The sequence below is a fragment of the Acanthaster planci genome, linkage group LG02 (genome assembly GCF_054643075.1).
Source record: "Acanthaster planci isolate LZ-2023a linkage group LG02, COTS_SCS, whole genome shotgun sequence".
Lineage (NCBI taxonomy): Eukaryota > Metazoa > Echinodermata > Asteroidea > Valvatida > Acanthasteridae > Acanthaster > Acanthaster planci.
In genome coordinates, this window is record NC_141778.1 from 2,045,472 (window position 1) to 2,070,627 (window position 25,156).

The window sequence follows — 25,156 nt, forward strand, 5'->3', positions numbered from 1 at the left end:
GTTCCTTCACTAGACATGGTGGGAACCAACATGGCGCAATCTCATGACATCATGATGCTCAATATAAAAACAACTGACCAGTAAACACACCGCACTTTTGTTGCCTGGCTTATTCAGTCATCTATATGGTAGCAGCACGGAGTTTTTCTTTTCGAGGAATTTTGTTTGGACCCTCCCCAAACTGAAAGCAAGAACCTTAGAATATAAAAAGAGTGCCTTATTAAGTAGCCTGTGACAAAGTGTGAGTGCGATGAGCAGGAAGACAAGCGCCATCAAGCAAGGAAGGTCTATAGATGGATTTCACATTAGCGCCGTCCGCGCATATCGGCATCAAAATCGGGGCTCTCTGTCTTGAACTTCGGCGTCGTCGCGCGCGCGGTACATGCAGTGTCCGGTTCGTAAGTAAGTGTGATACCACTTCAGTTTAAACCACGCCCACTGCACAAGATACACGGCCATCGCAGGTACGTTAGTTCGCGCTAAATTGCCATTGTTTTTCTTTTGATTTCACGTGTCGAGTCATTCTGAAAGACTCTTCAACAAAATTTGCAGCCTGAAAAGTCTGAATTTAACATACCTTTATGTATTTTGTGTCTTAACTCCTTACTTTCATTCGTCTGATCGTATCAAGAATTGAAGCTGACACATACAGCCTCGTTTTCAAACGCGGAAGTGCGCAGATCGATGCTAAAAGCGTCGTATTGGAATCCCTCTATACCCCTGAGCTTTGGATCAGTAAGGACATATTGACCCCCCCCAAAAAAAAGAACAACTTAATACTGGATCATTCTATAAACTTGGGCTCCAACGTGTGAAGGGTATCAATGAGATTGATTTCAACCTATTTGTTTCGCGGGCAATTTGCAGTACTTATTCAGTCTTGGAAATTAAAGACTGAGTTCTTAACATAAAAAATCATACGCCGATGGGAAAACTGGACTCCAAATATATAGAATGGCCCTACTGGATCTGCCTTTGGTTAACCCAGATGCAGGCTGACCCCCATCCGAGTTGACCCAGATTTTGCTCAACCTACTGTACTTTGCACTGCTGACTAATGATAACACAACACGAGATCTCGTATGGACGCGTGCATCACCTACATAATTACAATGACAGTTTCACCCCGTCAGAAAAGTAGAGAAGTTCTCCAAAACTCTAGTTCCGGCGCGCCAGTTCATTTCAGTCACATTACTTCTGAGTTCCACGATGAGAAATGAGTCAAAATTCGCTACCAGAAGATCAAAATGCATACTATCAACCCAAAATTTGAGTAGTGTAATAAGTTGGATCATTATGGGCCTGCACAGTGGGATGTTGATGTCAACGCCATATGGTAGGGAGACAAAGATGACGCCTGCAGCGGAGACAACTGACGACTCAATTGAACCATAATGCATTGCGCACGCGAAGCATGAGTCATGTCGTCTGTCACTGCACCCGTGAACCTTGGCGTACTCAGCCAGCACGTCCATATCCGATATCCAGGGCTCACATTCAAATAAATTATCATTTATGCTTATGTTTTAATTTCGATAAGGATCTCCAGTTCAGCTGGATTCATTCTGGCAACTTACACATCGTGAGTATGAGGTACTTCTGTGTTGGCGTTGGTTATCCCATGGTAGCTCTACTGAGTGGAGCGTTATCAGGTTATTACTATTAGGCCTAGCTTTGTCGGTTTTGGCTGGGAAAAATCGAAAAAGAGGAATACTATACTACTAACGCTCCACTCAGTAGAGCTAATCGAAAATCCCATGGTTATCCAAACGGTAGGAGCTGCAATTTGCATGACCTGTGCTGTTTTAAATTATTATGTACATGTAGGCCGAGGCCCATGCAGTAGGTCTACACATTTCCTTGTATGCATTACCCCCAGAACTCTGGGGTCCGACGTACAGTAAGGCAGACTGGAGTGAGGCTGGACTACATTGCTGGTAATTATGATGATGACAATCCCGATTTGATGCACTTTTTCAGAGTTTTGTCTTGTTTGGTCCTGCATGTCCAGACTTTTCTGACAATGTCAGAAGACGTGCTCGCTTGGCCAAGGCCTACATCATACATGTATGTACATGTAATGTTCCAAGTGTTTTATGGTTGATGAGTTTTTCATTCATTCTGTGCTCCATGACCATGTTATTACTTGAAAAATTATCTTCAGAAGTCATGAAAAGTGATGCTAGGGCGTACTATTTGTTTGCTATGGCTAAGCACTTTGAGAACTCTAAGTCATTACTAAGTGTGAGTTTGAGATGTTGTTACTTTTGTGGGGTCTGAAACTCCCATGCGAGCATTTTCAAGGGAAACAGGACAATTCGTCCCAGGTCAAGTCGTCCTCGAGTCAAGTTCTCCAAAATTGGAACCCTGGTCAAGTCGTCCCCGGGTCAAATCGTCCCTGGGTCAAGTCGTCCCCCACTAATTCTTACAAGTGTTGTCTGTGCATGTATTGTAATTTTCTTTTTAGGTACATGTACATCAACCATACAAAGAATTAGAAGAGAAAGAAAAACAAGACAGAGACTCATACATGTTCTCACAATTTTCATTTGTTCTACGCAGCTAGCTGGTGGCTTTTGAAATCTGCGTTGACCAAGACATGCCACATACATGTACATGTACATGTATATTTATTAAAAAGGCAATTCCTAGTGTGTGCCAATGTAACAGTACTTTGGCCTATTCCTTGAATTGTCAAAGCAATTTGAATATCTTTAAATACATGTATCAAATCTTCCATTAGTCATAATAAATCACCCCCAACATAAATTACTGCAGTAAAAACTTGATAAGTAAAAAATAAAATAAATTATCCCCGCAGAAAATAAGTTGCCGCAGTAAAAATTTGATAATTTAAAATGAAAATAAATAAATTACCCCCCCCCCAAATAAATTGCCGCAGTAAAAACTTGAAGACTAATATCTAGTAAAGAAAAAAAAATTATCCCCCCAAAATAAATTTCCATAGTAAAATTGTAATTTAATTATTTATTTGTTCTTTATGTGGGGAACGACTTGACTAGGGGACGAGGTGACCTGGGAATGATTTGACCCGGGGACGACTTGACCCGGGGACGTCTTGACCAACATTCATTTTCAAGAGCTTTAAGTACCTCACGATTGCTCCCATGGGAAAATCTGGTTGAAAAAGTGGAGTTTACACTACTGGATCTTCAGTAAGACTCCACTGCAAAAACTGGATTAAAAACACAGGCCTAACGTTACGATCCCATGAAAGTAACACCGCCTCTAAGTCACACGGAGTGGTAATTTAGAGTTCTTGAAGAAAGGACTACATGTAAGTCTTAGCCTAGGGGCCTACATGTAGGTCACATCCAGAAACTGGGTGCACATTATCCCAATGTGTCAGACAGTTTCACCTGCTTGTGTCACCCAAATGTTTAATCCCAACCTAGAATTGCAGCCTTTGCTTTCTTCTTTTTGCCCATGTATTATTTCACATCTTGTTGATTTTGACTTGTTTGGTTGCAGATATGTGATGTCAAGTGTGACCCTCATGTCATGGGTCATTGTTGGGTTTCAGTGTCTGACACGGTAGTGCATCTTCAACTCTGCAGACATTTTGCATGATTCTACCGAAGGTCACTAGCTTTCAGACTATGGCGATCTCTAGGTGTACACAATGTATGTCTTTTTCCAGAGTGAATCGTCAGAGAATCAGAGCACTGGTCATTTTAGCCCTTGTGGTCCTTGTGCTGATCACTTATATGAATCGGCGGAAAATAAGCATCATTCTAAGTAACACTATTCACGGCTTGAATGCAAAGAGAAGGAACGTGAATCTTGTCCAAGAGCAGCTGAGGCGGCCGCTCAAAGCGGTCAAGGAAGAGGGTGATATTGTGGGCGGAGTCGAGGGTGTTAAGACTTGCAAGAGGGCCTGGCAACAAGGCTCCTCGTCCTGGTTTGACAGGCGTTACAAGGAGAGCATACCGGCGTTGTGGACAAGGCGAAATAGGGAGTTGAGACCGGAAGTTCGTGAGTGGTGGCTGGTGAGTTTGATTAGTGCTTGGGTATTTTTGATTAAAGGATACAAGGTGAAAATTATGTGACCATAGTTTGGGATAGAACTTCACTTTGGAAGTGATAACTAGGAAGTGAGAACAAGCCTTGCTTTGGCCCCTAACCCTCCTGGTATTTTTGGCACAGATATTTTGGTTTCAAAGATACATGTGCATGTATGTGCCTGCAGACTGCAATAAGATCTAACAGATCAAGTATTCCCAAGGCCAAACAGTCTTAGAATCTGTGGTTTGCCAGCCATTGCAGGGTTGGACAGTGGAATAATTCAATGGGACCAGCCACATCAATGATATTGGCTGCAAGTGGCCATCCTCCACTAAAAGGACGTAGGACATCACGTCTGGGATGCCTGCCTCTTTCAATTATTGATGCTGTGCACCTTTAATTTTAAACGGTGTTGTCTACGTTGTACAGAAAAGTGGAGATCAATATGCAAGAAAAATACCAAGAACTAAAATTGAACTTTTTGGTATGGTTTACTGTGTTGCATCTGCAGTGGGGAGCAGTGGGGTGCCTACATGTACATGTAATATCTGAAAATCAATTAATTAATTGACTGAAGTGGCTGAAGTGGCTACAGGACCTTAGATCTCTCCAAATGGTTGGGATCTTTTGGAATTGAAAGCAGACTGCAAAAGTTGAGAAACTCTCCCCCTTTCCCAATTCATATATGAAATAGTGCTATTTAATCAAGCAACAAAGATGTATCAAGAACCCAACTTTGCAGTTTGTTTTGTCGCTTTTTTCTACTCTCCAGTCCATCCATGAAGACGGTGACCGTGACATCCCAGCCCTACTGAACTCCCTTTTCCAAATTGTCCCTGATGTGGATCCTTACCCCAAGCGTAACCTGGACCGTTGTGTACGATGCGCAGTGGTCGGCAACTCAGGCAACCTGCGGCATTCGGGATACGGCGCTCTCATTGATTCCCACCACCGGATTATCAGGTAAAGCCTTCTCTGAAAAAGTGCTGAACTATTTGCAAAGCCAAAACATGTTGCTAGCCAAAATACCATACGCCGAACACATCTTTGGACTGGCAACCAGTGCGACACTTGTCTCCGTGGTTTCTGGAACCAAGCACCTTGGGTTTGTACGCATACCGTAGCCCGGGTGACCGGAATTGGACAAAAGAGCTGGGCCTTGTAACAAAAGACCGTACTCTGAACAAAAGACCAAGGTACTGGGATTTGCCATCATTTTTCAGTTGGCATTAGTGGAGGTAATCCGTCATTGTTTTGAAACAATATTCCACTGTGTGTGGCATTCAGTGCCAGTGGGTTATCAGTGGGGACAAAAGTGTTCCAGTGATGAGGAATACAGTACTGCTGCTAGCTAATCTGGCCGCATTTGAAAAGACGCCACTGCCATTTACATGTAGCAACGCACTTGGTCAATTTCAGGAACAAAGGAAATTATGCAACACTGCACAATCTGGGCTGTCTTTACTATGCGGCAGGCCTGGCTGAAAGACTTGGGGGTCAGTGGAAGTTGCTTGTCGGACATTCATTTGTGTGGGTGTAAACATCTAGTAAATGAAGTTTTGAATTTTGGAAGAATTTTAAAAATGGAAAATCTTGAAAATCGCCATGGAACATGTCCCGCTAATTCAAATTAAACCCGGCAGCAAGTGGCTTTTGACTTGACGTGAGGTGGGATATTTATGAATGACTTTAAATAAATTGAGGTGACTTGATGTACATTTCTTGTGTTTACTCTTGTTCATTTTCTTCTTTTCAAGTTGAGATCTTTAACCACTTGCTGCCGGGTTGTTTGAAAAATGCAGTGCATATAATCAGGACTTTTTCAAGATTTTCAGTTTTCAGAATTCATCATTTCAATAAATGGACATTTACACCCACACGAATTACTGTCTGATGGCCACTCTAGTCTGACAGACAAAATCTGTTGACGCCCGAGTATTTCAGCCAGGCCTGCAGCCTTGTAAAAAGAGGCCAGATCGTGCGGGGTTATGTAACTTTCTTTTGTTCACGAACCTGGTACAATGCGCTGCTGACCTCTTTTCAATAGGGGCCAGATTGGGATTTCAAGCTATTCGGACAGTGTGCTCTGTCCGTCGTCAGGAGTCTCCTGACAGTCTCCTTACGACGGACAGAGCACACTGTCCGAAACGTTGAGCCTCTCCGGTTCTTATCAGAACCACACAGACTCAAAAAGAGATATTGCATGGTGCTTACCGCAAGCTTTCCATCTTAGGGGCCAGATTAGCGTGCAGCTTTACTATGTGGCTCAATGCTGCAGTGGTGGAGCACTTTTGTCCCAGGTGATAATCCGCTCACACTAAATCCCCCAAACCAGGGTATACTGTTTCGAAACACTACTGAGAGTGAAAAAATGTCGGTAATGTCCAGCAGCCTGATGTTTTTTTCGTGTACGGTCTTTTGTTACGAGGCCCAGTTCCTTTTGTCTGATTTCGGAGACCCCGGCCACGCGCATAAACACACGGTGCCGGAAACCGGGCTCCCGGGCAGGAAGTGGTTAAAATTAAAGCTTGTCACTCTGGGATGAATGAATGATGTCAGTCATAACTTTAAAACATCGTTTGAATGATCAGCACAACTAAGGTCTTCAAATTGGGCAGACCAAATAACTCCATAAGAGGTGTATTCAAGACTCATGTATTTTTGTCAAAGGGTCAACTATGCCCCCATCCAAGGGTACGAAGACGACGTAGGGAGCAGAGAGACGCACCGCATTGCCTACCCCGTCACCTATACAGAAGTGCAGAAGGGGGCCCATTTTGTCCTGGTGCCATTTGGAGCCAAGGATATTGACTGGTTGATCAGTGCGTTGACAAATGGCACAATCACATGGTCAGTTTTTCCTTAGCCTAACCACTGGTTCATTTTTGTTTCCTGCAAGACGGTTTTCAACAAGGAGCCTCTTTGTCCCCCGGCCACATTCCCTTGTGCAGTAAACCGATGGAAAATGTTTCATACTTCCAACAGAAATCAAGCCCTGTCTAAAACAGTAGGGACTGAGTCTGTCTTCCTCTATCCCAGGGAGTCCTTATAAACTTCCTGGTGGATTTTGAATGGTTTTGCATGATTAACCCAACCATTTAAGAATCTTACGAGGAAAGGGAGGGCACTTTTCCTGTAATGCCCAGTGTGGCACTTGGATTGGTCGGTATTTGTCACTCTGTCATAAAACTCTCTATGTATGTAAAATCATGTTGAAATCGGAAGATTTTGACTGTTGTGGCTATGGCATGTCTTGTGTGTGAACTGAACCACATTTCTAAGTTATTATATGTATCTGTCTGCAAGGAACATATTTAGAAATTGATATTTGGTGGTTTCAACGTCTTTGACGTGAACATGAATTGACAGTTGTCAGGGGTTCAAAAGAGTTGACAATTAATGCTGAGCAAAAGGAAAAAACAACCACAAAAATCAGAGTTTTCTGACTTGCTATCTAAATGATGAACTTGTCTGCTTTTCTAGGAGTTCTATGGTTGTAAAAGCTGCCCTTTTGCTTTATCGTTTACGTGTGAATATCAGTTTTAAAATTTTTGGTGTTACTTTCCTGCCAGGACATACTCTCCAGTGCCGCGCTTCATTGATGTCGACCGGTCAAAGGTCAGTGTGAATATAAGCACTCTCGGTGTGCTATGTTTTATTGGCCCTCCGGTTTATTTATCAGACAGGTTACCTTGAAAATTAATGGGTGAGAGGCAAAAAAGTCCGGCGGGGTTTTGAGAATGACAGTAATGGTTTGTGTTCCTCAGCTGAGAAAAAATCCTTAGGTTTGTTGGGTGGGACTCGAGACTATAACCTGCTTGCTACAGCAGATACACGCACCTTGCTATTCAACCTCTAAGCGTGCTACAGTGGGCTTAACAGCTCTCTAACAAAGTTAAACCATGGGTTTAGAAATTGTGACAAATATACAAGTAACAATGAACTCCAGCATTCAAAGTTGCCAGGTTCTTTAGGCATGAAGACATGACTTTAGGGCACGGGGCATGCTATTGTCTCTGACAGTGACAAATTCACAGACTCTTGCTGGAAATATCTCAGGTGCAGGTGTTCAACCCTACATTGATGTATGACAGCAAATTCAGCTGGATCGGGGATGAAGAACGGTGGCCCTCAACGGGGTTTCTCATGATTCTATTTGCATTCCACATCTGCGACGAGGTCAGTCAAACATGAAATCAGTTGCTCTGTTACTTCACACTTTGTGTTGTAGTTTTTAACAAAAATCTTTGGAGTATTAACAAAGGACAGGTGAGACCCCAAACACGATAAAACTCATACTTTCACAATTACATGTACTGAGTAGTTTTCAAATTTCCTATCAAGCTCGGGCAAATCTGACCCCAACTTCAGTTTCTGTCTAACCAGTTTTGTACAAGAGTCGTTCTCGCAAGGAAATTGCCAGTACGTATGTAGTGGGTGATTCATGTTTTATGCTGTGAGTTAAGTCCATATAACGCCAAGGCAGACTTTGTCAAATGATACCACTTATCAGGTCTAGTTCTCTGCTCTACACGGTGAGATGTGAAACTATAACGTAGATATGACCCATGTTGGGGAACGTCTCAGAAGTCGGGAACGTTGGTGCTCCGTCAGACCATTCCCACTGGACATGCTGGAACGTTAGCATTCCATGTTAATTTTCACGCATCACTGAGAACAGTGAGCTTTGTGCTCAGACTGCGGTGATGCAGCGTTCTAGTGGGAATGCTCCATGTTCCAGAACGAGAACATAATGTTCCAATGAGAAAGTTCCATGTTCCAAAGACTGTCCTCAGCAGGCTGGTCCTGAACCGTTGAAATGTCTTGCTCAGCTTTTAGCAAGCAACTATAGTACAGATGAATAACGGAACCCGTAACTAGATGCTTCGTTGAGTTTGTTTTGTCTCGTCAAAGATGGCTCACTTCAGCTCATCTGTTCTTGATATCCTCTCCAGGTCAACATATTTGGTTTTGGAGCCTCATCCTATGGTGCCTGGGACCACTACTGGGAACCAGACGCTGGGCTGTGGAACATCATCTACAAGTCCATGTTCTCGCCGCACAACCACTCGGTCGAGGAGACCATCCTGGAGAAGTGGAACAAGGAAGGCAAAGTCAAGATTTTCCGTGGAATAAGATAACAGATTCGCTTTATGAACCTTCTCAGTTACTGCATGCTGTCTGGCATGCCTCTGAGGGAGGGCACTCTTTAACTTAAAATGCATGCGGAGGGCACCATTGAATCTCCAGGGCCTAATTTCACGGAAATTGAAAAATTGGCGCTTACCGTAACAGAAAAAAGCCTGGTCTGTGCAGAATGGAGATGGTAAGCACGGAATTCTGCGGTAAGCAGCGCCATGAAATTGGGCCAAGATCATATGTGCTTTCTTTGCAGATTTCCCCAGCGACAAGAATAAGTCTGGTTCCAAAACCATCCTTGTGTTCTTGCCTGTGGTTGAAATAATTTCCTGTGGAAATTATTTCTTTCCATTTTTGATGGAAACCCTGTAAATTACCCAACCAACTTTCAATGAAACATGTGAATTCCAAATTCTGTTAGAATTTTGAAACCATTGTTTGATCAGTAGCATTGAATGGTTGACCTCATGCATGTGTAAATTGATAAGAAATCCATTCAAGCGCATTCCTAGGGAATCCATGTTAAGAAATTAAAACCCCCCAAGCACAGTGCCTTTTGCACACTTTTTGTAAACTGAGTACATTTATATATATTTTGCAGATTTTATATAAAATGTGCAAACAATAAGATGAATCATTTAGATGAAACAGGCCGAGCTTTTGAAGCAATATGATTATTTGCAGTGGTATCTGGTTGAATTAATGGAGTAATTTATTTGATTTAATTGGAAATTGTAGAATGGAATTTCACCAAGCATTGTTAAAACTACTCTGACTTTGGAGGCTCACAATTTATTTTATTTGCATGCATTTGGATGTTTATCCTCCTGATTTTAGCAAATGCCTTACATACAAAAAAGCATTTTTCATACCTATTGCAGAAACAAACACAATGTTGGAAGTTGCCAACTGGTCCCCCAAAAAGTCACGAGTTAGTTGGCTGCTTGCCAAATTCTTCAGTAGGACATTTTCGTAGTTTTCAAGGCCAAAATGGAAATTCTTAGCACTTAGTTTAGTTGAGGGGGCTCATAGGAAAGATGGCGTTTGTTAGAATTTGAAGAATGTTTAGGGAGTTCTATGGCAGCTGTTATATGTAAGAGGCATTTTTTTTAAGAAGGGTCGTAACCAGGACTTAAAAACTGTTCACTTTTCAAGGGCACACTGTGAGAAATGTGCACTGTACTGATACAGTCGAACACAGATAGGGAAAAGCACTGTTAACACAAGGTCACGCATATAACAAGGACAATTTCAGGTCCAAACTCTGTGTTTCTTTGTTTTCCATTACAGATAATACAAGGTAATTTGTAAAGTCACAAGGACCTTGTTAAAACAGTGATCTACATGTACATGTTTTTGTATGAGCTCATGGCAAAATTATGCACTTTGTTTGGCAAATGTAATAGTTTGTTTTATGGTGAAGTCCGTCCCCGATAGAGATGAGGGCGCTCACTTTTTTGGACGTGGGTTTCTTGAGCATCCAACATGTGATGTACTTGTAGCAAGTCAGGTTGGGCAAAGCAATGGAAGGAGAAACGGCCAAAATAACATGAGGGTGTTTCCACTACTTCCAAGAATTTTGAAAATCTTTGATGTTGCTGGCAGTAGAAATGTTCAGTAAGAGTTTTTAAAGTGAGATGTTATCAAAGTATTCAGTAATCTCAAAGTGAAAGACTGGTTTCTTCAATTTGGACATTTCAAATAGTCAAATTTGAAAATAACCACTTGGGAATGTATCCAATATCCAATCCAATATTGAAAGAAACAAAAAATTCTTTAAAATTCGTACAGCAAGGTCAACATTGTCCTACAAAATCCTATTGCCGAAAATCAGAACCGATTTCTTACCCAAACGTGCCTAATTTTACTTTACCTCTTTTAAAAAAAAAGTTTCTCTGCTTTTTCCCGAGTCAGTCAAATCGTATAAGGCATTTGCCCAGCAAAATGAGCCTGTGATTGACCACGATCAACATACGGTGTCACCTTCAGTGCTGTGAAAACCCTGTGTTGAAATAACCTTCTTTTCAAAAAGTTACTGGACAAGATTCTGAAAAATGTGATGTAAATTAAGATGTGGAGATATCTGTTGAAGAAATTCCTGACTAATGCATCATTTTGCTTGCATCATTTGTGATAATACACTGATTATATTCTTAATGACAAAGCTCAACACAAACACAGAGGAGAACATTCTTCAGAGGGGTTCTCCAATACCGGCTTTTCATGTCCGACTTTGCCTCTGACATTGCAGCCGCTTGTAGGCCTTTGATAATTCAAATTGAATGGCAAAAATACTTCATCATGCCAATAGCAGAGAGTTTGTTTTTCTGGTCGCAAAGCATGACTTGTTCTGAGCTTCCAGTTTCAAAGTCAGAGGGAATCAAAATTTTAGTCCAAGCCAGAGACAGTCGAGTATTGGAAAAACCCCTGGCATTCAGGTTTCCAGGGTGTTTCATAAATTGTTAATCTCCGGTTTCTTTCTTTGGATGTTCTGTTCTCCAATGAAGTGACAAAAGGCATTGAACAAAGTATATCTTGCCCATAGATGAAAATAATTCTGGTGTTTAAGAAGTGAAAAAGATTGCTGTGTTGAAAGAGAAATGGACAATAAATCTTCAGCAAAAAAATAATTGTTGCATCGGTGTTGAGCAGGTTATCAATGGAAAAAAGCAAAAACAGCTAAAAGAAAAGTTGTCCCGGCATGTTCTATCACCGGTGCATGGCCATTCCCCCCAAGTCAGAAATCAGCACGCAAGACTGCATTCCACTGACTTTGTGCTTTATTTAAAGGGCTGAAATTTAGCACAGTATGAATAAAGCATTGTGTTTCATTTGCCATAAATAATAACCGTCCCATAATTAGCTTTAAATGAAAATGTCAAGACGGCGTTTTTTAAAGCTTTAAATTTCAGAAATAAATTGGATAAAGAGAACAAAGACAAAAAAATAATTAAATCACCCCCCCAATATAAAACAAGATTTTAAAAAGCATTAAAACTGGTCAAAGAGAAATTAAAAAACAACACATGCATAGGTTAATATACCAATTTATTTTGTCTTTTCATGTTAAAATTTCATCTCAAGTGGGCCACTTTTATACATATACTGTAATATCCCCCAAATCACAGTCCATTTCAATTCAATAAAGCATAAGAATTTACCAATTTCAAGGAATAGTGATTAAACTGTTGGATTTGTCACCCACCAGTTTAGATCTATAGCCTTCGTAGAAAAAGAAAACCTTTTTTTAATTTCTGATCGCAATGATGTCCAAATTCAAGCTAGAGAAGCACACCATCAGAAAATAATGCCCAGTCACCAAGGACAAAACAGAAACAAACAAACCCAAAGCCAAGCTGCAGTCATCTCTGGTGATATTTCCTCTAAAAATATGGTCTTGATTTTCTACACAAAACCATCCAGGAATACATGTAAAATACTTAGAATAACTGGCAATATCGGCAACTTACAATAATTTCAAGGACACGTATGAGAAAACTATTTCAAACATGAAAAATCAAATGAGTGACTTTTTGTAAAGCCATCTAGCCTATATTTCTGGTTTAATAGTGAATCGAAGCATGACGTCATCTGAACCAGGAAGTGAAGTACCATCAAATGGAGTACATACGCGTGTTGGTTCATACACTGCTCACCTGCTCATACCTTTTACACACACCCACCTTACATATGTATACTTGTGGGGTATTTCTTTTGTTCTCGTGTACAAAACTCCCACACAACACGAAAAAAATTTCAAATCACTGCCATTTCAACCAAATTCAGTTTCCTGGGTTGAAATTTTGACCGTATGTCCCTTATATAAAACACTTTAATTTGCGACACATGAATGGCACTTGAAAATCCCTCTTTTTTTGAGTAAATTTGAAATACCTATTTCATGAAATTCTTGTGGGGTAACACTTTAGTACCCCACAAGGATCAAAACGTGCCTTGTGGGGTGCCTTCCACTGTTCCGGTACCCCACAAGGCACCATGTACAAGTGCATACTTGTGCACATGATGTATTCACTTTGGTACTCTATAATATCAAAACTAGCCACAAAAAATATTCTTGAAGTTTGTAAGGAAAAGGTTTTCACCGACAGAAAACTGTGAATACCCCCAAAATCACTCCCACAATACAAGCTCTTCTTATTAAGCATGCAGCTCTTTCCAAAAATCAGCTGATTTCCCTGTGTTTTATTTCCCAAGCACACATTAATAATCAAAACCTACAAAATCTTGTTTTGAATTTCAAAATCTTTCTACACTTCCGAATTTCATGCCTGCCATCATAAGGGAAAACAGGGAAACTTCCACAAGCATGGTGAAGAAGCAAACCAGCAATTGTCAAGGTCAAACAAAAGCAAAGGAAATCTTACGGAACCACAGAAGTCTTGGAAAGAAACTTGGGGAATAGAAAAGGCCTTGATCAAAGAACACGACATGTTTAACATAAAAGACATGAGACAACAATTACAGTGAAGGAGCAAAGACTTTGTAGTAGCCATATATGTGTTAGAAGTCTCGGACGTGTCTTGTGGAAATTCTTTGGAATACATGTACATGTATATGGGAAAATCCTTGATGAAATACGGAAAATCCTTTTGAGAAAGTATGGAAAAAATCCTGAGTAAGTACAAGAAGTCTATGGACCCTGAGGCTACTCTGCTGTCCTCTTTTGTTCTAATGGGTGAGCATTATTTATTTTGAGCATTCATGGCATTGAGTTCCTTGGCTCGCAAGCAGGCCGCTTCCACAGCCTCAATCAGGCACTTGCGGAATCCCCCTCTCTCCAGTTCGTGGATGGCATCTATCGTTGCACCCCCGGGAGAGCACACGTCGTCCTTGAGTTCGGATGGATGTTTCCTGCCTTGCAGGACGAGTTTTGCTGACCCCTTTCATTAATTCCATGGAAATACGAAAAAGAAAAAGTGAAATATTAGGAGAAGTTTTTCAATCCTCTTTGCGCCCCTCTTACTAAATTTTATTACTAAATGAGTACTGCTTTCTTTGAAATGTTGCTTTGTTTTTGTTTCAACTCAGAACTGTTTTTTGTGCCATCATTTAGAAAGGGTACAGAAGTTAAAAATAATCCATATACCATTTGGTTCAGAACTCACAGAATCAGTATTTCATAGAAACATTTGAGGAATTGATAGCATTCTCAAAACTACAAGGATTCATTGTAACTTCACAGCTTAATGGGAAACTACCTAAGATAGACGGTTTCCTCAAAAGAAATGAGTTTTTTTGTCCTGATATGACCCTGGGTTGATGACTTATGCTGAGATTTCTCAGGAAAATGAGGTTTTCTAATAAGAGGGGTATCATTCTTGCACTGAAAATCCCCCGTGCTGAGTTCACCCTGCTAAGGTTGTCCAAAGCACTTTCCAATGCCAAAATTACCCACACCAAACTCACTCTGTGCTGAAATTACCCTAAGCTTTAAAGTAGCCATGCTCAAATCAACTACATCTGTGGTGCAAGTTTAGAGCATATCATGCTAGGCTTGTGATGAGCTTGTCTTCAAACTTTGGTAACTTAACCATATGCTGCTAGGGAGCCTGGTTTCGGGCACACAGGCTTTATACACAAAACTGGGGAGCCCGACAAAAGAGCTTGGCCTTGTAACAAAAGACCGTACTCGGAACAAAAGACAGAGCTGCTGGGAATTGCCAACTTTTTTTGAAGTTGTAAATAGTGGAAGAAATCCGTCCATATTTTGAGAGATTATATCACTGTGGCATTTAGCATGAGCGGATTACTACCGGGGAAAAAGCACTCCAGCGATGAGCAATACATACCGCTGCATGCTAATCTGGCCCCCATTGAGAAGATGCCAGAAGTGCACTGTGCAAGTTTCGGGAACAAAACAAAGTTACATAACACTGCACAACCTGGGCTCTTTTTACAAGGCGGCAGGCCTTACTGAAATACTCGGACATCAATAGAGGTTGTCTGTCAGATTAGAGTAGCCACCAGACAGTCATTCGTGTGGGTGTAAACGTCCAGTAAATGAAGCTGTGATTTTTTGAAGAATTTTGAAAATGTAAAATCTTGAAAATCTCCTGGTTTTACATCATGCAAACTCAAATTCCACCTGGCAGCAAGTGGTTAGCAAAAGCCACCTTAGTCTTAGATTAACCACACAGTAAAATTCACATCCCATGCCCAATTTTCCCCCAAATCAACTTTTCTACAAAATAGATAGCTACTGTATGTGCTCAAGTTATTCCATATTGTAGCCCTGTGCTGGAAAACTGACCTAAACATGTACTCACTTCCTGAGATTTTCATCCAAAGTAAAATGTTCAAAAAAACAAAAAAAAAAGATTAGGAGACTATATGCCAGCTTGTGAAAACATTGTTCCCTTTTCAACTTCTGGGAAAAGTAATTCAACCTTGAGCTTGCAAATCGCATCTTAGTAGAATTAGACTGGATCACTGGTCTCTTACTGAGATTATGCAAAATACGGCATCAGCAGTTTTCTACACAATTGCTAGAGGGATGAAAAAAGAACCAAAAGCGAGTGACTATGGTGAAGTAGTACCTTCCTCATCTTCCAACCATGGTGGTCGACTGTGGATCAAGTTTTCAGCCCAAAGTAAAGTGGGTTCCACTGACATCTAAAACCTGACCTTTTATTTGTCCTCTATCTACAGGTTTGTCAATCCTTGCTATAATGCAACGGGCATGGCATTTTCAAAGGATCCTACTGGTAACTTGAGTATCGGAAATAAGACTAAATATTAATTTTAAAGTATCAAACTGACCAAGAAAACCCCAAATGAAAACATCCTACCAGTAATGTTTGGGCTGCTAACTTGACGGCTATATCTCGTGGCAGACCCATTTTCACTCCACCATCCGCTAATGCATCAATCGCTATGTAAGCCTGAAGAAAACACACCACAAAGAATCGTGAAGTCAAATAATCCATGGGCTCTAATACGAATTAGACAGAAAACCTAACAAGGAATGACCTCTCTTGGGTATGCGTAGGGTTCATGCTTATCTTACCTAGCATGGAGTATGCATGACAAGTTTTGCCAATCTGAAATGTATTTGTGTAGCTGATGAGGTTTTTATCCACTGGGCATACACAAATGCTCCAGCATTGCTTGACTGCAACTGTGGGTCATACATGTATGTTGTGTCCAAAGGCAAGCCAGTTTACCCAAATCGCCTCTCTCCAACAATGAATAGAAATGGGTACTGGCATTAGCTGAGGAGTAACCCGAGATGGACTGGCATCCAATCCACAGGGAAACAGGAGATGAGCAGTGGCCTGAGGAGTTGTTTTGGATTGGCAATGGTTTTATTATCGAAAGTCCTGGACTTACGTAAGCTGGTCCACTACCACTGACAGCCATGACAGAGTCAATCATGGTTTCGTCGCCTTCCATGCAGTAGCCCAGGCTGTTGAAATATTTCTCCACTAGAGCTTTGTCTTCCGCTTTGACAGCACTTCCGCATGTATACATAGTGGCGCCTTGGCCGATTCCGCACGGAGTGTTGGGCATCGCCCGGATGACACGGGTTCCCACTGGAAGTTTCTGGCAGCGAAACGCAGTATTACCAAACATTAATGGTTACTCCTTAGCTTCAAGGAGGAATTAAGGTGGTTGGGATTGCTCGTCTCCTGATGGCAGATTTATCAGCACAAACAAAAAATATGAAATATGGGCTGATGGACAAAACGTAAAATATACATGGATTTACAACCCAGGCTGGGTATAAAAAGATCAGTGACTTTTACACTGACAGCAGGTCTTTTTATCTTGGAAACCTACGCAGAAAAGATACTCTTGGCAACAGGCACAATTTCCTAGTAATTGACAAATAGTCCCGAATCGAACCTTGGCAGAGTTTGAAGAGTACTTCAGGAAAAATAAAAATCAAGTTTCAGTTTTGAGAAGGCATTTCAGAGGGGTTCCTCTTACACTTTCGATGAAGCCAATCGATATGCCGGCTGCGAGGGAGACTAGCATGTGGTTGGGAGTGACAGCTGGGGAAATCTCCTTCAACACCGTGGCAACCATGTTGGGCTTGACCGAGATGAAGACTGTCTGGTGATTGGTGATGATTTCTTTGTTACTATTGGTCCCCATGACACCGAGTTCCTAAATTAATGAGATAAGGTTGAAATCGTGTAAATATTGGTCTATACTTGGTTAAACATTAACAACACCATGGCAAACATTAATGCAGTGAATTTGAAAAAGTTGATAACATTTCAGCTGTGACCAATTTTCCCAAAATTGCTTCTAAATGTAGTTTTGTGCCAAGCATGATTGGGCCCAAACAAGTCAATGAAAGCTTAAACTTGAAAAGTCTCAAGGATAGATTTTTTATCTCGTGCACAAAATTACCTGCCTAAAAAGTAGGTTATTAAGGTCAAATACTTACAAAGATCAATGGAACATACAGTCAATGGTAAATACTCTAGGTATTCACTTCGTAAAGATCAACAAACAATTGACTTGAGCAACATTTTTAAACCTGCAACTACCAGAACACTGTTCACATTGTCCTGAAAAGTAATCCCTTTTGAAGCAATTGACAGTATCAGTACCTCAATCAGTTTAAGGTTCCGATTTGTTGGGGCACTTGCAGCCATTTGAGATGCTGGTAGAGCCTCTACAATAAAACAAGATAAAAGTGTTGTCATTCAACAGGCACGAAACTCGGCCTTAACAAAAAACAGAGGAAATTCCAATCTTGACAAGACTTCGTACTGTGCTTTTCAGTGGCATGAGTTTGAAGTAACACACAAGGAGATCAGCTGATCTGAGGAAAAGTTGCATGCCTGATTCAACCTGTGCTCCTTAAGTATTTTGTAAAAACCCTCCTGAATTCTTCAAATCCTCTACTGGAAAAGGAGTAAATCATGGACTTTTGAAAAATCTAGGAAGGAAAGGCAAAATGTGGGGTTTTCATGCAACAGCCAATTGGCCATCCCGGTATACATGTAACACACTGACATGTACATTGCATCCCCTTCTTACATGTACATGTATGTGAACTGGTATCTGACACAATTTTACGGATGTCATTATGTGCCCATTCAGATGAAAACTGGCTATGCAAGCTGCAACCCATGTTGTGCACACTTTGACTTTGATGACCTACTTCAATGAGCAGAAATATTTTCACCTACATGTACATGTAGATACTTGGGGAAGGCAAATGGTGCGCTCTAATTTACATTCAAAAGCTCACATTTTTGTGTGCATTCAGAAGAAAATCCATCATACAAACTGAAACCATTTGTGCAACTTTTGACTACATGTAGCATGACTGACTTCAAAGTGCAAGTGCACTGATTTCCCCTCACTTCGATTTTTATGAGTAAACAAAACAGCGTCCTCTAACATGCAGGCACTGTGCCAATACACAAACCTAAATATATGTATTAACAGAGACTTGCCTGCCAACAGGAGACCCCTTACTATTGTCTCCACGACTTTCCCAGCCCCGAGGAACCCTATTGAAGACATGGTGTTGAAGACACAGTTGCTGTAAAACTGGCCAAGAGATCTGAAAGAGACGCAAATTTTGTTTGTGTACTGGGACAGATGTTACCACTGATCATGCCGATTGTCAGAACCAAGCCGAGTCATTCAAATACCAGTGTTGTATTCCAGTCTATCATAAGTCCGCGGCAAGTCCATGGCAAGTCCGCGGCAAGTCTACGGCAAGCCCATGGCAAGTCCATCACAAGACATCAAGGCTTAAGAGAATTTGCCAACTTTGGAAAGTCAGAAAACAGAATGCCAAGTGCGCATGCAACGGGAGCACCTTGGTGCAAGCCCCAAACGGGTGGGTTCCAAGGGCCTGCCTTAGGGCATCCAGTGGGTTGCAGAGGCAACGCCCTGGCGGAGGTCCAGGGAGCAGTGCTCCCAAAAGCTCCTGGGTTTCAGTTATTTTTAGACCCTTGAAAAGTGCATACTCTGAACAATTCCTGAAAACAGAGTATGTGAGTGAAACTTGAAATAGAATTTGTCATTTCCCCTGCACCGTCCACAACTGCCCCGCAAAAAAAGCTCTCCAGTAATTTACTTTTCCTTGCTCACATTCTACATGTACACATACATGTACACGTAGCTTTTATTTTAAAGAGCAAAACACTTTTTCTCTGATTCTATCTGTTCATATTAACATGGAAGAACACAAATCGAATGCAGTGTCATTTGTCTTCAGAGCTCAACTATAACAAGCTTATAAGGGCTTTTTTTCTGTGCATGCCAAAATGCGAATTCTGAATGTAGATTGAGTCATTCTGAGAAAACAGAGAAAATGAGGGGAACCCTCGCCCTGTGATCGTTGTGGATAAATCCTTGTGCATGCCAAACGATGTTTGGCATATACAAGGTTTATCCACAATGAACACATTTGCATTGAATGAAATTACAGATGTGAAATATAACATGACTGAAAACCAGCACACAGTTGCACAAGGATCACAGGGAAAGCAAACATGGATGTCCATGTATGAATTTATTACAAATTCAAACACACCATCCGATAGTATCAGCAAAATACCAATTGCTCCCCGAAATTACTGAACTCTGCTTGCTGATTTTAGGTCATGCGTCTCCTTGATTCATAATTTGATCATACATGTAAGCTCACGCTCACATCGCATCACGTTCCTCGGTCACATCACGATGCAAAACACGTTTCCAAATACAACATGGCGGATTGGTCATACTGTAGACAGACTTTACGCACAAGTGGCAACACATTTATTTTCCCTTTTCCATTATTATTTGAACCGTGCATGTCAAAAAGATGAAAAACAAAATGCTTTAAAGTCATAGTAAATGACAAAATGCAGAATAACAGGGCCTGCTTTACGGATGAAATCAAATATAAATGATACAAAGATATCAATAGCACCATCACATTATTCACTTCCACTTTCTTGTCCCTAATGTCCAACCTCGTTTCCCCATACACTAGTACAGTACATGACCTTGCCATTCCTTGTTGGTTGAAAGGACTGGGCACACAGCCCATGGAGTCAGGGTTGCTGACGCCCACACAAGGCAAGAACAAAGGTTGAGTTCTTTGATGCATAATGCTATTTCTTCAATTTCCACAGTGGATTGACAAGCTTCCACTTGCATCATGTCACCATTTAACTGCAAGTTTCTGTTTGGTTTTTTTTTTGTAGAGTGATGACCCCAGTTTAACCAACTTAAAAGTTCCAGACTGAAAGAACTGACAACAGAAACAATTTTTCTTTCACAAAATTAAACTACACTGTATATATTTACAATGTACAATGATGTAGTCTTGAATCACACTTTCCAATTTCATTATTCTTATTCTCGAGACTTGCGTGTAAAGATGCACCCTGTTTACAGCCGTATCTCCCCTCGACATTTTGGGATCACTGGCATATTATTTATATATAATGAGCGTTTCTGAAATCAGTGAAAAAAGGACTTGTCGGATTTGGTCTAAAAAGGGACTGTCGGCCTGCACTTACCCTGTTGAATTTTGACTGAATGGGTACTGTCGGCCTGCACTTACATGTGTACCTTGTTGAATTTTGACTGAATGGGTACTGTCAGCCTGCACTTACCCTGTTGAATTTTGACTGAATGGGTACTGTCGGCCTGCACTTACATGTGTATCTTGTTGAATTTTGACTGAATGGGTACTGTCATCCTGCACTTACATGTGTACCCTATTGAATTTTGACTGAATGGGCACTGTCGGCCTGCACCTACACTGTTGCATTTTGACTGAATGGGTACTGTCGGCCTGCACTTACCCTGTTGAATTTTGACTGAATAGGTACTGTCGGCCTGCACTTACACGTGTATCTTGTTGCATTTTGACTGAATGGGTACTGTCAGCCTGCACTTACATGTGTACCTTGTTGAATTTTGACTAAATGGGTACTGTGGCCCTCCCACTTTCTGATCAGGGTAGTCAGCTCCCCACAATGCTTTTGGTGTCTGTGCTTCCTTCACAAGGGCCACATCTGTATTACATGTACTTGGCTGAGGCTGGAAATTACACAAGAATCTATGGTTGTGACTGAACCCACTTCCCATACCGTCTAACAGCCACGTGTGATTTGAAGCCACAGCCACGAGATTTGGGCACAACCAGCAAAGATAAACCCTTCAGAGCACGCAATGCATGTTGTGTGATGATGTTGTGTCTGCAAACTTCCCAAACATTGTGCAGTAATTTGCAAGAATTTCTTCATAATTCATTCTTCTCCTCCCCCCAAAATCGGACAATCAGAACATTTGATTTTCAGGCCTTTGAAAACTTGAAAATCAGAGTAGTTCCTATTAAATTGGAACAGTTGGCAGGTACATGCAGGCTTCAGCCAAGTCACAAGCTTTTCAAACTGTGACAAAAGCATTCCTTTGTCACTGCTCACCACATACACTTACGGATGGTCTCTTGAAAGAGCTTGTGGAAAGGTCTGAAAAAGGACTTGCCAATACCAATGTTTAATACCAGTCAACAGGCTTTAAAAAACTACTGCTCTTCAGGTCTTGAGACTTTTCCAAACTACAAGTAACTCACTATCAGACTTACCCTTGATAATAAAGAACGGAGTTGCCTAAAATCAAACCGTGATGGAATTTAGGACCTGGATGTGTCATTTACAGATACGACTTGGAGGCTGTTTTCTCAGGTGTAGACTGTTGAAGATTTACAAAGCTGAAGCCAGGCCTTCAGTTGAAGCTTACAATCAACCAAGGTTTCAGAAAATGGACCAGTGTGACCACGTAGTGAGTTCCACTCTCCACCCAGAATTGCAGGAGAAAATTTCAAAACTGTCACCTAGCAACTTGACAATTGAATAATTACAACTGTAAGATTCTTGTACTCCTTTTCTTCCCTACAATATGAGCATCATACAATCTTAAACCAAACTCATTACCTGAATAGACTTCTTAACTTCTTTGTTGCAATCTCGTCTAGGTAGTGGAACTACTAGTAAGATAAGAAGCTGATGGTATCCAAACTGTCATAGCACACCACTAGCTCTGTCTGCAGGCTTCTGAAAATCTGGGTTTATATGATCCTCCTGGTGAAAAAAACCTGCAAAATTAAACTAAAGCTGTAATTTTAATTAAGTGAAGCAGGAAGATATGTAAATGTAACACTAAATGTGAGAAAACTGCAGATGGGTACAAATTCACATGCAATACTGATAAATGACCAGCAATTTATGTGACTGGCACACCTGTAGTTTTCGCACACACCTGCCTGGTATCACAGGTCATAACTGGTACGATGTATCAGTCAGAGATTTGCATTTTTGTGGCTTGAACCTTACAAAAGAAATAATACATGTAAATGAACCATCTGGTTTTTTGCAAAGCTTTCAATGGTCTGATTTGTTGTGCATGGCAAAAACTCCCAAAAGAAACTGCACCTGTCCTGTGCAAGGTGATTTTGGAGAAGCATGGAGTATTCTTGAAAAAAAAATGTTATTCTTGAAAAAAAAATGTTATTTTTAAAAAAAAACAACTTTTTTTGGTTTCCTTCTTTTTTAATATCATCTGGCACAACACAAGCAGAACGGATCTGAAAGGAATAATCATGAGTTAACCTTCCAGACTTTTTTCGGCCAGCAATATTAAAATATGGCATTGCTCAACCGAGACATTCAGAATATTAAAGTTAGGCAATAGATCGCCCAGTTCGCAGTCTAAAATTTAAAAGTTCAGAATGAATTTGTAACACAAATGTGTCATTTTTTTTGCGAGAAGTTCATGCCAATTTTTTTCTCTTGTTGAAGTCCAAGAACCAACTCTCAGCAAGTGACCCTTGCAGAGCGGTGCTGCTGTTTGTATTATGTACAGGTATGCTAGTTACCTGGTACAAAGCCCTTTGCATTTTTTTAAGGTGAGGGTACAAGCACTTCAATTACCCTGTACATGTACTTTGTGTTTGTCAATCATGCAGACATGCAAGACAGGAGAATGCGTAATGGAAGACTTTTGAAATGCTTGGGCCTTGGTTGTGCTCAAACACATGCATGTACAGTACATGTATCAGTCCCATGCAATAAACATGATAAATTTGGTCCACTAGGCCCTATCAGCATGATCAGACTAGAAGTCCTTTTTTAAACATTCTCAAGGAGTTGGAAAGAAACAAGCTATATGAATGCATGTTATGCATGAAACAATGGGTGAGTGAACCATAATGTATACATGTGCATGTACGCATCATTTTTATCACAATATTTCAAGTAACGACACTAGAAGCAATTTCAAAATAACAAATAAATTTTCAAAAGTTTGTCAGAGAAGAAAAAAGTCACAATTTTTTTTCGAGATATTTCTTTATAATGTTGGCATTTCACTAGGTTATTTTCAAATGTAATTCAGAGAGAAGACTCTTCATCTTTCCAAACCAAATTAAATTTTGATAAATACAGTCTAAAAATATGCCATACTGGTACCATCCATTACTGGTATGTCTGCAGGCCATGACATTTGACAGCCTGGTGCTGGAAAGGAATTATGAGTGATTTGTATGAGTCCATTACAAGACCAAGTCTAGTGTTAAGAATTAGCAACAGCACTTAAATATTTTCTGTGTTGATGTGTCACACAGAGTGGAATTGGAACTATGGTAAACTGTGTCTCTGGACAGGCTCTTTGACAATGTGCAAAGTGATTTTTCCTTATAGAGCCAAATAAGTAGAAAAAACAAATCTGCAATACCCATGTACAAGTTGGATCCCAGACAAAACAAATAACAATCAGGGTAAAGGATTTTGAAATGACCCCGAAAACTTCTACATGTCGTTTGTTTAGGAATGCTAGCCTTTACTCAAGGCAACTGCTTAATAGTTGCTCAGACAGCTCGAGACAACCTTGCATTTATCTTCTTTATAATGGAGATCAATGCTTGTAAGGGAATGGGAACTGGTCTAAGTACACGACATCCATCCCAGATTCCCCACCGGGTAGAACGCTAACCATCATGACTCCGTTTAAGAACCGTCCAGAGTTTGAGGCACAAAAATTGTGCACGTTCAAATATTGAGCTCAACGCTATCCATGCAGATTAAATTATATGCACAAACTAAATAAAAATTGTGCAAGTAAAATTGCGCTAGTTGTGGAAAATTTTCAATTTGCACACTTTCCAAGAACATATATCCACGCACGTCTAACATCAATTACACTATAGTCACCAGCAACGCCAGGTCCCCAATTCCACCACCTATCGTCAAGTCTGTTTTCATACTAACTTGCAAAATAAGAGACGTGATGACAATACCATCATCATGATTGACGCTAGACAAAACATATATTTATTCTTAACTTTTAAATTTCAGAATGTGAACTTGGCAATACAGTGTACATGTGGCCAACAGTAACATATTCTGAATTTTTTGGTCGAGTAATGTCATATTTTTAAATTGCTGGGAACACAACAGAGATGCCTCAGCCCCATCATGTATATGTGTGTTGACGGTGTGTTGACGGTCCATTGCGTGTTGACGGTATGTTGACGGTAATTAGTATGATATTAAACTTAAGAACATAACCTACTTCCAGAATTGTAAACTGTGGAGGTAGGAAAAGAAGTGTAAGGTTTAGGCCTATTACAAGTTCATTACAAGGTTTGTATAAACCTTACTGTTTGGGAAAGGCCTAGCTAGGCCTACCACCATACCAACAACCATGACAACCTACACACACTTAAAAAACGAGATTTTGAACGAATTAAACTAAATTGATGTCGACTTCGCAAGTTACGATTAAACGTAGGAGAAACATACACTCAAGGCCTTACTAATGACGCCTCATTCAGCATCTGTTCATGATCGATCTGTCACTCATAGCATCATAGTCAGTGTCATTCAACCGGTGCTGATGCAACAACCCACGGCATCCGATCGCATATCGTGTTCTTGCCGCGTGGCAGAAGCAGTACGTCCAGGGGTTCGGTTCCCAGTTTGCAGAATCTGCAGAAAATGAG

The 25,156-nt window shown here is 40.7% G+C and overlaps 2 protein-coding genes across 11 annotated transcripts; one reads left to right on the forward strand and one right to left on the reverse strand.

Moving 5' to 3' along the window:
* Positions 1 to 1,104: 1,104 nt before the first annotated feature.
* LOC110985766 (CMP-N-acetylneuraminate-beta-galactosamide-alpha-2,3-sialyltransferase 2-like) lies at positions 1,105 to 9,490 on the forward strand. Of its 6 annotated transcripts, none has more exons than XM_022247062.2 (8): positions 1,105 to 1,582; positions 1,828 to 1,937; positions 3,493 to 4,010; positions 4,799 to 4,989; positions 6,697 to 6,876; positions 7,599 to 7,644; positions 8,086 to 8,205; positions 8,982 to 9,490. In XM_022247062.2, the coding sequence occupies exons 3-8, from the start codon at positions 3,588 to 3,590 to the stop codon at positions 9,165 to 9,167; spliced, it is 1,146 nt and encodes a 381-aa protein (XP_022102754.1). In that variant the 5' UTR covers positions 1,105 to 1,582; positions 1,828 to 1,937; positions 3,493 to 3,587; the 3' UTR covers positions 9,168 to 9,490. The 6 variants fall into 6 exon arrangements, with proteins under 6 accessions (XP_022102754.1, XP_022102757.1, XP_086986354.1 ...); XM_022247065.2 differs by having other exon boundaries at positions 1,880 to 1,937; XM_087130228.1 differs by lacking the exon at positions 1,828 to 1,937 and adding an exon at positions 2,012 to 2,067.
* Positions 9,491 to 11,927: 2,437 nt separating this feature from the next.
* LOC110985762 (pyrroline-5-carboxylate reductase 2-like) lies at positions 11,928 to 25,154 on the reverse strand. Of its 5 annotated transcripts, none has more exons than XM_022247055.2 (8): positions 24,971 to 25,154; positions 22,092 to 22,238; positions 18,603 to 18,712; positions 17,748 to 17,812; positions 17,116 to 17,295; positions 16,516 to 16,728; positions 15,975 to 16,067; positions 11,928 to 14,066 (listed from the first exon to the last, which is right to left on the reverse strand). In XM_022247055.2, exons 3-8 carry the CDS (start codon positions 18,670 to 18,672, stop codon positions 13,869 to 13,871), a joined length of 819 nt encoding a protein of 272 aa, XP_022102747.1. In that variant the 5' UTR covers positions 18,673 to 18,712; positions 22,092 to 22,238; positions 24,971 to 25,154; the 3' UTR covers positions 11,928 to 13,868. The 5 variants fall into 5 exon arrangements, with proteins under 5 accessions (XP_022102747.1, XP_022102745.1, XP_022102744.1 ...); XM_022247053.2 differs by having other exon boundaries at positions 22,092 to 22,252; XM_022247052.2 differs by having other exon boundaries at positions 24,957 to 25,154.
* Positions 25,155 to 25,156: the final 2 nt, after the last annotated feature.

What these genes read in the sequence shown, in the direction of transcription:
- LOC110985766 (XM_022247066.2), top strand. Translation starts at nt 3,588, where the DNA reads ATGATTCTACCGAAGGTCACTAGCTTTCAGACTATGGCGATCTCTAGG. An exon ending in TCCCACCACCGGATTATCAG is followed by an intron (nt 4,990 to 6,696) that starts GTAAAGCCTTCT and finishes TTTTTGTCAAAG; the next exon opens with GGTCAACTATGCCCCCATCC. An exon ending in ACAAATGGCACAATCACATG is followed by an intron (nt 6,877 to 7,598) that starts GTCAGTTTTTCC and finishes CTTTCCTGCCAG; the next exon opens with GACATACTCTCCAGTGCCGC.
- LOC110985762 (XM_022247055.2), bottom strand. Translation starts at nt 18,672, where the DNA reads ATGTCTTCAATAGGGTTCCTCGGGGCTGGGAAAGTCGTGGAGACAATA. An exon ending in GGAACCTTAAACTGATTGAG is followed by an intron (nt 17,296 to 17,747) that starts GTACTGATACTG and finishes TCATTAATTTAG; the next exon opens with GAACTCGGTGTCATGGGGAC. An exon ending in TAGCAGCCCAAACATTACTG is followed by an intron (nt 14,067 to 15,974) that starts GTAGGATGTTTT and finishes AATTAATGAAAG; the next exon opens with GGGTCAGCAAAACTCGTCCT.